General features: G+C 36.0%; 2 protein-coding genes and 1 pseudogene across 2 annotated transcripts; 2 read left to right on the top strand and 1 right to left on the bottom strand.

The window, feature by feature from the left end:
- Positions 1-947: 947 nt before the first annotated feature.
- LOC127262254 (auxin-induced protein 15A-like) lies at positions 948-2,123 on the bottom strand. Its single transcript, XM_051290865.1, has one exon. The coding sequence runs from the start codon at positions 1,484-1,486 to the stop codon at positions 1,172-1,174; it is 315 nt and encodes a 104-aa protein (XP_051146822.1). The 5' UTR covers positions 1,487-2,123; the 3' UTR covers positions 948-1,171.
- Positions 2,124-8,383: 6,260 nt separating this feature from the next.
- Positions 8,384-8,880, top strand: LOC127262258 (auxin-responsive protein SAUR24-like; annotated as a pseudogene).
- A 1,698-nt stretch (positions 8,881-10,578) lies between these two features.
- On the top strand, positions 10,579-11,181 carry LOC127262257 (auxin-induced protein 15A-like). The gene has a single exon (XM_051290867.1). It carries the CDS (start codon positions 10,679-10,681, stop codon positions 10,955-10,957), a length of 279 nt encoding a protein of 92 aa, XP_051146824.1. The 5' UTR covers positions 10,579-10,678; the 3' UTR covers positions 10,958-11,181.
- The last annotated feature ends 569 nt before the right edge of the window (positions 11,182-11,750 follow it).

The following is an 11,750-nucleotide window of genomic DNA, read 5'->3' as shown; positions in this document are numbered from 1 at the left end:
GCAAAAACCTCAACTTGTTTCTGGCCAATGGCATTGCAAAACAAGTGGAAGTAAAGTACTCCTGATTGGATTACTGTGGAGGCACTGTTGTATGGAACTATTAATAAATAATTTTAGTCTGTCTTTCTCTTTCTAGATTTTTTTCTTTTTTGGCGATGAGTGTCACATGGCCTCTAGATGTTGCTTTCCAGTTTTGGTAATGATGAATCACGTTTTATGAATAATGGAAGATGAAGAAGAGCATCGACAACTGTATGTAATAAGTCTTTCTGTTCTAGGTTTTCTCAACTTGCTTACTAAATTTAGTATTGGTTTTTAAGTCAAGTACTACGTCATTTTAGATATTTAAAGGTTTTGCGAAGAATTTGCAGGACGACGTATTATACAAGATTTAAAGATTATTATCACCTTGGATGGCTTCAGTGTAGATCCCTAAAAGATGAATATTGTTCTGACAGGCACACTAAATCATAAATATTTTACACCTGACACATGATCAATGATTAAGTTGTTTCATGATTTCTACTTCGTCTGCCCCTGGTTTAATCTCAAAACTGTGTTCTTCAATTATCTTATTATTTATTTTTCTGGTTCAGTGTATAATTAAATGGGGATTTTGTTTGAACTACACTACATATCCTTAAACCAAAAACCATCGATACGACGTAATTTATCTGCACCTCAGAACACAACATTACTGATTTTCATGCATCGATATGTGAAATCTCATGCCAGGAACAAAAAGGTTACTGATGAAATATGCACATTTCATTTTATAAAAGATCTGCAAGTTGAGAAATATAATCCATGCATAGTGCTGAGGACGAAGAATTTTCCCTTTTTACATGCACATTATGATTTAAATACCACATATTTCTCATTCCTAGAAACTCTGAAGATGAGTTTTTGAGTAGATAGCATATCACACAGTTCATTTTTAGGTTGACAATGTTACTTTCAATTAGGGTTCATAGATTCCAAAAAATGGGAGGTTGGATCTTTAAGAGAATCTGCATCATAAGAGAAGAGACTTGCCAGTTTGATCACTGCAGTCTGACAACTCTAATAAATTAACAAGAACAGAAATCTGTATACATCACTTTGCTAGACTGTATGATCAACTACTATACTAGAGAGAATTAAGTAGGCAAAAACTCTTTTACTAACACAGTCATATTGCTGCATCTCTAGAAGAACTTATTAGTGCTGTAAGACTCCGAAAGTAATCCTCAGTGCATGGAATTGTGAGGGCTCCCATTGGATGATCGAAGCCAAATTCTTCTTCTGCCAAATGCAACAACTCCTGGAACAAAGAGTGGTTCAGGTAAGAGATTGGCACGACGAATCGTGTGTGTGATTCGCCAACATAAACGGCAAAATGTCTTTTCGGAACATCAGTGCTAGTTGACAAGTTCCCATTCTTGGCCGACATATTTCTATGTAGCTTTTTTGTTGCATGAGCTATGCCTGTCAGCTTGAGTCCCATTGTTGGAATGACGGGCGGATGCAAAGGACTTCTGAAATTATGATTACACGGTAGGAAAAATTTAGGTTGAATTGTGGGTTCAGAGGAAGGACTTATATAGGGAGGGGAAATTCAATTCTTGAATAGAAATGAGAAGGCCCTGGGAACTAATTAGGGGGCAAGGCTTGACTTGAAGCTTGAGGTACTCATGAAGCTTTATGAACCGAACTCTGTAAGAATATATTATATAGAAGGTCGATGAACCTAGTTGAGAAAATATAATCCATGTTTTCTATATTTATTTAAACTTTCTTACATATAACGTTTGAGGGCTCCAGTTAAGGGCATGGAGCCTTTTATTTCAGCCCTAACATTGTTAAAATATAGAGGAAATAATTAGGTAGACATATCAGGTGAAGTATATTGGCAAAGAATCACATGGTTTTGACTAATCTGTAGCATGACATTGTGCCCTACCATACAAGGGAAACTCCAATCATATCCTCAACTTGAAATTTTTAGCAATTTATATCTCTTAATGTCTGTGTTCTGTGTGGCACAAACAACTGCTCAACCAAATTCTGATCCTTGGTTTAGTTATTTATGTCAAGGACCTGTCACGAAAGAGGATAAACTAAGATGTAATTTTGCCAAGTGAAGCACTGAACTTGGACTTGCACCCTTTTTTCTAGTTTTGCAATGTGTGTAATCTGCATGATAATATGTAGGAACTTCTAATAATACACTGTCCCAGAAACCTGTGATTCAGCATGGAATCCATGTGCATATATCTATAATCCTTATCAGATTTATAATGCTACAAACTGGATCAATGTATAGGGATAATACTTCTGTTATCTATTTATTCTGGTGCAACAATATTGAGAAGATCTTTCTAAGTTGCATGGTTGATATCCATTTTGTGCAAACAGCTGAATGTAGCTTGAGGGCCTGTGACTTATTTTAGTAAACAATACTAGAAATTTTAGAAACTTCATTATAGCATGACACACAATTTGGTCAAAGCAACCAAGGCATAGGGATAATAAAATAACTAGTTTTGGGACACATTCATCATCAAATCTTATCCAGAAGAGGAAATATATTAGTTTATAATTGTATTTATAAGACATGTTGCTCATTCATGTTGGCCTCAATCGCTTGATCAATTAAGTCTTGTCAGCAATAAGATGGAAAATCAAGTTAGAGTTTTGTCCATAATATGAACAAAAGTTGGATAAACAAAGACATGTCTCTACATAAAGATAATGCTGAATTTTCAGCCGTTGACATATTCTAAATCTTGTGGAAGACATTATTGCAAAGATATACAGAATCCATTACTAACCAATCTTGGCCCAACAATGCCTTTTGTTCTCTGTGCTATGAATTCAGACTTGAACTTCTTGAAATGTTCAGGCATACATTAAAGGTTGCATTTCACATCCCCGTGGAAGTGCTTGCCAGTTTTCTTTCTTTTGTCAAAAGATTTAAACAGAAATCTATCTACATGGGTAATAAATCTAGAGATTTTTCAAATGGTTTAAGCAGTTTTGGGTCCATGTATGTTTCGTTAGAGACTTCACACCATCATTCTTTATTATCAATATAATCTCAAGGAGAAATCCTGCTGTTTGTTGCGCTAATCGGTAGGGCCTTCAGCACTTCAACTAATATACATGCAGTTATTTCTTGATAATAAGCTGGAAAGCAAAAGCATGTGATGTCTCATGTGCCATTGTCCTCACCTGTACCACTGTTTTATATATATATATATATATGCATTTGTTGTGTGCACAAATTTGACCTATTCATGGTGTGCCCCATGCATAAATTGTTGAGTGTTTTATCATTATTATAAAGATTATTGGAGCTCCTTTTTTCTCTTTGTAACGCAAATCCACTATAATTCTGGAGGCATTTACCTTTAATTGGATCCTAGATTCATTTAATGAAGACGAGCTAGTCCAAAATGTCTTGGATGCATAAACTTTTCTGTAAGTGCACAAGGGTAGTTACCCAAACAAAGATTTGCCTGATTTTATTCAATCCACCAACATCTTCACTTCTGGTTGAGAATTTTTAGGGTGTGCTTTGTGCATATGGGTAGGGTATCATCCCACCCTTTTGCATCCTTAGTGTGCACCAAATGCTTCGTTGAATACTGAAATGAGTGAGAGAATAGTAAATTGCATATGTGAAATAAACAGATTGCATGAGGAACCACATGCCTGGTCTAAGGTCTTCCAATCATGGCAGATGCTTTAAAAGCAGTATCATAAATAAAAGCCTTTCTCTTCTGCATTATTGAAACCTTTCATCTCTGGCAAGGTTGCCTTCTAGTGTCGATTGGAAATTAATCAAATAAGGATATGTGGATGTTGCCTACAGCCTACTTCTCCTCCCTTTGTTTTTTATTTATTTGAAACTGAACTTGTATTACTTTCATCTTTTATAAACACAGAGTTAATCTGATTCATTGACAAATTTTTCATATACTTTCAATCTTATTTGCTGTCTGGCCATCAATCAGATCAGATATACATATGCATGTAAAATATATATATATATATTCACGGACAGTGTTGGCATACTTACAGTCTACTACACCATGAGCAATGCTTTTATTGCTTCTGCATGGAACAATGCAAGTGTACGAACCGAATGAACAGCAGGAGATGGAATCATTCATTATATACTTTATTCATCAGTAACTTTACATTAGACTCCAAACAAGGAAGGAGTAAGCTACAACAAAAGAATGTGGATTAATAATTCTCCAGAGGCAAAAATGGAGACAAGGCTCCTCCTAACTAGTTGCATGCCTCAGTGAGCAAAGCTGACTATTTTTTTTTTGCAGCATAAAATTCATTACAGAGACACCGGTGTTTGCGAAGAACTCAGTTGAGAAGTCAAGGTGATGAAGTAATCTTCGTGGCAAGGAATGGTGAGGCCTCCCGTCGGATGGTTGTACCCAAACTCCTCTTCAGCCAAATGCAGCAAATCTTGGAACAAAGGGTGGTTCAGATAACATATTGGGATCACAAATCTTCTCTGCATTTCACCAACATACACTGGAAAATGGCCTTTTGGAACATCATTGTAAGTCGCAATGCTTCCTTTCCTTGGCGAAATTGTTCTTTTTAACTTCTCTAGTCTGAACCCCATCTTCCTTGTTTACAAGAGTTAGGACAAGAGAGAGAGAGAGAGTAATGGATTTAAACTGATTTGAGTTGGGGAAGTGATGGTTAAGTAGTTACTCATGAGGTGTATATATAGAGATAGGGAAGAAGCAAGTAAGCAGGGCATTGAATTAAGGGTGGGTGACAGACCAGGTGAAATAATTGGGAAAAAGAATCACATGGATTTGACTAGAGTTTGTGTAAATTAGATGGACATTCTGGCCTACCATGTCTTATATTTAATGGATGCAACAATGACAAAATGCTACCTGGAATTAAATCCCCTGCTGGTTTCTTGTCAACAGAGAGAAGGAAAAACCAGGGCCATTTTTATGAGCTACCTTTCCAGATTCATTGAACCAAAACTTGTGGTGTTTTTGCTGTGATATACTTCATGCAAAGCAGTTTATTATGAGGTGGGGCCTTGGAATCTAAATCCTTTTAAATTAATCTTGCCTCAATCATGATTTACCCACTTTCTATTACAAAACCAATGTTATAGAAAACATGAGTTACAGACATACTGTAGTTCTTAATACACATATGTACATATATAGATAGGTACACATATATATAACTGATTGTCAAATTAGTTAATAATAAAATTTTTTTATCAATGTACATTTGAATTTAAAATGCAAAAGAATAGTGGCTTTATATTAATTACTAGCAAGTTTTTTTTTTTTGGTTCTTTAAGTCCAATAACTAAATGGGCTAGATCCAATAGAAGCTGAAAAATTTATTTTGGGCCTTTAGGGAACATAGGCCCAGATAAAAAATCATAAGAAAATTTGATCAAGCATTTGTGTCGTGGGTTGTAGACTTGTAGCAAATATTAGTATATAAATATGGTCTGGATGACAAATGTGGCCAACTTTTCTACAGATATTGAGTATAATGTATAAAGAACAATCAATGGAAGCCATGTAAGAAATGTAGCCCTCATCTTATCATCCCATTGGGTTATTGGGCTCATATGTTTTCAACAGACTAGACCACAGTAGACACAAAACTAGCATCGGTTTCTATGTCACTGATTAAAATTGGAGAGGGCCCTAAACCTAAAGGGCTCTTTCTCCACCCTAATGGACCATCTCATTCTCCTCTCCTGTAAGATGATCTTCTGATGATTGGAAGACAAGTCCATGTGAATCATTATGCCAATGATAACAGACCTATTCATTATGAATTGCAATTGTTATACACTTTTACTTCCAACTTTGAAATTCAACATGCATTCTTCTTCAAACATCGTACTATGTCCTTATTTAATGGAGTTGAATCTTTATGCTTTGCAAGGAGTTTAGCATCTCAGTGTACATGTGAAACCCAAATATACTTGTCTTCTAAACAAATGTGAATGTCTACCCAAAAAATCTGAATAGAGACTCAGGAGTATGTTTTCAGGCAACTTGTGTCTTAGCTTAGAGATTGAGTAATGCAGTGAGTCGTGACTCTATCGGGACCAAGGCTCTTGCAGATGGATGTGTTCATTTTTTCTAGAGTTTAAGCTGCTGTACCATGATTCATTATCCACCAGAGAAATATATGTAATTTATTGGTGTATCCCCGACTGACGGGGCCATGTATATGGCTTGATGTTTTTTCCGACTGATTACATAATGTCCCACAAGCTATGGTAACTAACAGCACAAGTACCAGATTGTATTTGCAACTCTAGGGATGAATCACTACAAAATCTATTTGGATGGGGTGGGGTCCTTATGAGGTTCTTTTGGAGAATATGGTAGGGAATGATGCATTCAAAGGTATTAATGGTTGCTTATTATTTCTCAAATATTTTACGACAAACACATGTGAAACTTCATGTGCTTGTGTCCCTTCTTATCTACTAACAACCACAAATCCAATTGGCTCTTCACCACTCAAACAAGATTTTGAAGAGTTAGGCATTTACAAGCTCATCTATATATATATATATGTATGCCAATGACAGATATCTGAGCTCACAACCAACAAGTCCTTCCACAACCAGCTTTTCAGCTTTCGCTTGCTTCTTAAAGCTTTTCACACAGATAAAGTTATACAAAAGAAAGATGGCCATTCGCCAAATGCTTAGACGGTCTTTATCATCTGAAAGGAGATCAACTTCCACAAGCACTGAAATCCCCAAGGGGCATTTTGTTGTTTATGTTGGGGAGAATGATATGAAACGCTTTGTCGTTCCACTGTCGTACTTGAACAACCCGTCATTTCAAGAATTGTTGTATCATGCTGAGGAAGAATTTGGGTTCCATCATCCAATGGGCGGCATCACCATTCCTTGCAGTGAGGAGTTGTTCACGGATATCACCTCACAAATGTGCAGAACTTGAGATATACAGTTTATTTAGGTCACAAACTAGGATCCTGAGCAACCAGTTCAACAAACAAAGAGAGTTGGTTGTGTAGAATGCTTTGTCCTGGACAAATTTAGGACTCTGTTTTCTGGAAATGCTTTGTACATGCTGAGACAAATTTTACTTAGTTTACATATCAATGAGAACATATATTTGTCATATTCTTTTCTGTGTTATTCTCTTGGCTGCCTCAGCAAACTTTTCTTTTCTAGCATTGTCTTTGATGGAAACCTAGACCATCTGTTGATGGTTCTTTTCATTCTAAAAGGTTCTGTTGAACGACCATCTTACCTAAACGCTTAATCATTTAATATTAAATAACCATCTTATCTAAAAGCTTAAAATTAAAGACATACGTGTCATTTATTTATATATATTGCATAGTCAACAGGTTCTTATAAAATTATGGTTTTATTTTCACTTTAAGGATAATACGAATGGTTCAGAAACTAGCCATTGTTCTTTGAAAGGGACAAATCTGTTACTGCTGCAACACAAATTCTGTATACAAGATGTTAACAAATTTATACTCCCTCTCATTAACAAATATAATTCTTTCACATGTGTACAAGTGCATCCACATGTTTTAATTTTCGGACACCCTTTAACTACTAATCCTTGCTATATAGCTCTAGTTTATATTTTGTTGTACTGTTCTGAGTTGGCACAGATTGGAGGTGACCTCTGTTTCTTAGTCCCTTCATTTCTGCAGAACAAATTAGTGAGAAAACTTTGTCCCTTCGGATATAATATTATGGAAGTTGTCATATACTTGACATGTGGCCTGTTATACATTATGCAGTCAAGATTGTGCCCCCAAAATGTTTGTTAGTTGTCTTGTGGCTATATATTTAGGAGAAGGGCTTAAGCCTTCAAAAAAATGATGTTACAGTGTCACCTAATCATGGAGTCTGAAATTCAAGGAAGGGTAAATGAATTAACTGGACTTTAAAATCCAAAGCACAGCCAGTCATGCAGGTCTCATTGGGTTCAACTAATCGAGAACAAGCATTCAACAGAAAGAGGTTTTCTTGAGGGCTAGACAACAATAATGAATTCCGGTTGGCTGATGTATAACATTTATTATATGTCAAGGCAATATCTTCAAGAGACCACAAGAAGACAGCTAGTAGATTTGGCATCAATACTTGTAAGTTAGGTGCTATGCATCAGCCTCTATCATATTGATTGCAGGAGAGAGGGTCCCAAAGGACTCCTTCTAAAGCCTAATGCACCATCTCCCGTAAACGCAAGATAAGCTTCTTCACCACTCATTCTTGAACAGTAAGACATGACTTTAATTGCATGTCTCCATTATATTGTGTCATTGGCACATCACATGTTCCTCTATGCAATGTATATATAGACACCTTAAGTGTCGTTCATAACAAGACACTAGCTCAAAGAAGACAGCTTTTCCTACAATTTCTTTTCCTAATCATGGCCATTACTAGATTGCTGAGACGATCTTTATCCAGTGAAAAAGGATCATCTGCATCAGGATCTGAAGTTCCAAAAGGGCATTTTGCTGTTTATGTTGGAGAGAATGAAAAGAAACGGTTTGTTATTCCAGTAGCATACTTGAACCACCCTTCGTTTCAGATTTGCTATGTCAAGCTGAAGAAGAATTCGGGTTCCATCATCCAATGGGCGGCATCACCATTCCTTGCAGTGAAAAGTTGTTTGTTGATATCACCTCCCAGATGTGGAGAACATGATGCATACATTAGACTTTTTAGCTTGTTAGATAGTCTAACAAACAACTTTAGTTTTTCATTCTTCAGATGTTTTCCACAGTTAATTGCTAATGTACGCAGAATGTATATCTAAACAAATACATGCAACTGATATAAGAGACTTATTTCATTATAAACTGCAATAATTATACACTTGTGTGATTTTTAACATTTTTTGCTTTTTCACCTTCAAAATTTGAAATTCTACTTTCAGTCTACTTATAAAGGTTGATGATTCTAGAACAGACTTTCAGCAATATGTTAGTTAACACAGGAAGTTAAGATCAAAAGTGTATTATGTCCTTATAGAATGAAATGGAATCTTAAGAGATACAATTACAAGAGTGATGCATTTTGTCACTGTTGGTGTAATTAGAAGTGTCAAGAAGGGGGCCAAGGTGCCAAGGATAGCAACTCAGAACGCGATAAAACTGTGCCTTATCATTCCAAATGGTGAGAAGATCTTTATCTAGCGAAAGGAGATTACCTGAAGTTCCAAAGTTTCTTTTTTTTTTTTTTTTTTTTCTGCAGTGTATGTTGGGAGATATGAAAAGAAGCATTTTGTTATTCCATTATCTTACATGAACAACCCTCCCTTCCAAGAGTTGCTATCTAAGGTTGAAGAAGAATTCGGGTACCATCATCCAATGGGCGACCTAACCATTCCCTGCAGTGAAGATCTATTCCTTGACATAACCTCTCAGTCACTTGATCAGAATGTGATGTCTGCACTGATGATTCTACAGGAACAAATTTTTGTAATTAGTTTATCTGATAGACAATTGTCATTAGTTTTTTCTGCTTCTTTTCCTGGAGTTTTTGAGAGATAGATCTGTATACAGGATATGATTACATAGATTCAGATAACTCTTCAATGAAAAGGCGTGTCTATTCGAATCAAATGAACACATACCTTACTATATCTATAAATATAAGATGTTTTGGCTTCATTTAACAAGTTTCAAGGAAATTGAGAAATAAAACTACTTCATGATTTAATTTCATACACTCTAAAATTCTCTGACTCTGATTCTACTCGTTTTTTCTTGCCAAAAAGTGCATTGTTCTTCGTCTTATCCCGTATACAAAATTCCTAATACCCGTGGGAAGACGTAAGGTGGAATTATTGTATTTGGAAAGCGTGTTTAACGCGATTTGAAGAACTATCCAGCCATTTTTGTCGCCACCCCTACAAATCACTATCATGTCCCCAACAAGATGCCATACGGATTTCCATGATTCTGTAAAGGCAGTTTTTCAATGGTGACCGAGAAATACATGGGAAACAGACTATAAGGTACTAAGTAGGTTTGATATCAGTTCCGGTAGAGATTTATGTTGTGCATCACGATTAATTAGGCAGTCTAGCAATATCAGCAACTGACAGGGCAATGTATGATCACTTGGAGCCTTCTTCCTAACTTATGATCAGCTGTTTAGACTTGATCATTCGTTGAAGAGCATAATGTCCCACGAACTATGGTAACCAACAAGACAAATACCAAATTGTATTAGTGACTCTAGGGATGAATCTTTTATTGCTATATTTCTCCACAAACCAAGAATTACATATATATATATATATATATACATGCACAAAATCTATTTGGATATGAGGTTTGGTGGAGAAGATGGTAGGGAATGATGTCCCCAAAATCATTAATGATTGCTTGTTATTTTTCAAAGATTGTAGGACAAACACATGTGAAACTTCATGTGCTTGTGTCTCTCTATATCTGCTAACAACCACATATCCGATTGGCTCTTCACCACTCAAACAAGATTTTGAAAAGTTGGGCATTTACAAGCTCACCTATATATATATGCCAATGACACATATCTGAGCTCCAACCCAACAAGTCCTTCCACAACCAGCTTTTTAGCTTTCACTTGCTTCTTAAATCTTTCTCACAGATAAAGTTATACAAAAGAAACATGGCCTTTCGCCAAATGCTTAGACGGTCTTTATCATCTGAAAGGAGAACAACCTCCACAAGCGCTGACATCCCCAAGGGGCATTTTGCTGTCTATGTTGGGGAGAATGAGATGAAACGCTTTGTCATTCCACTGTCGTACTTGAACAACCCTTCATTTCAAGAATTGTTGCATCATGCTGAGGAAGAATTTGGGTTCCATCATCCAATGGGCGGCATCACCATTCCTTGCAGTGAGGAGTTGTTCATGGATATCACCTCCCGAATGTGCAGGACATGATACATATTAGGCCTTAGAGATATACAATTTATTTAGGTTACAAGCTAGGCACCTGAGCAAGCATTTTTTTTTTCTTTTCCTCTCTCCATTGTTTAACAGAGGAGAGTTGGTTTTGTACAATATGCTTCCTGGACATGTTTAATATACTGTTTCCAGGAAAATGCTTTGTATATGCTGAGACAACTTTTACTTAGTTGAATATCAATTAGAACATACATTTGTCATTTCTTTGTTGTGTTTTGCTTTTCCTGCCGCTGTCGACTTTCCTTTGTTAATTTTCTTAATGGAAACATAAACCAGCTGTTGATAGCTATTTCATCCTAAAAGATTGATTTTTACCATAGTTCTGTAAAATAAATCAAAGGCCACTTGGCAGAAGATGTTCCAAAGCAAGTATTCATCCTCATGAACAAATTGAATTCTTCCCACCTACAAGTGAAACCACTTTTTTTTCTCTCTACATTATAATCAATACATGCTACTTTAGTTCTTGATGAGATTTAGTTCAGTTTATCAGAACTCGGCAAAGAGAGGACCATCATACTTTCGTTTCTTATTACCTTCCTATCATGTTATGCAAATTCAATTACAAGGTTGAGCCATATACTTGATTTTTGTTGCCTATTATATATAGTGCAGTCAAGATTGTCCCCTAAAGATGTTTGTCAGTTATCTGTTACCAAAAACTATTTAGTAGAAGAGATTAAGATTTTAAAAATTGAGCTACACTGCACCTATTAATGGTGTCTAAAATTCAAATGTAACTGAGTTATCTACTCGAGAACAAGTGCTC

This window comes from Andrographis paniculata, unplaced genomic scaffold (genome assembly GCF_009805555.1).
Source record: "Andrographis paniculata isolate CXL003 unplaced genomic scaffold, ASM980555v1 Contig65END, whole genome shotgun sequence".
Lineage (NCBI taxonomy): Eukaryota > Viridiplantae > Streptophyta > Magnoliopsida > Lamiales > Acanthaceae > Andrographis > Andrographis paniculata.
Note: the sequence above shows the minus strand (reverse complement) of the source record. Positions and strands in the feature narration are given on the sequence as shown.

Excerpts from the sequence above, each read along its gene's own strand:
- LOC127262254 (XM_051290865.1), bottom strand. The coding sequence starts at position 1,486 with ATGGGACTCAAGCTGACAGGCATAGCTCATGCAACAAAAAAGCTACAT.
- LOC127262257 (XM_051290867.1), top strand. The coding sequence starts at position 10,679 with ATGGCCTTTCGCCAAATGCTTAGACGGTCTTTATCATCTGAAAGGAGA.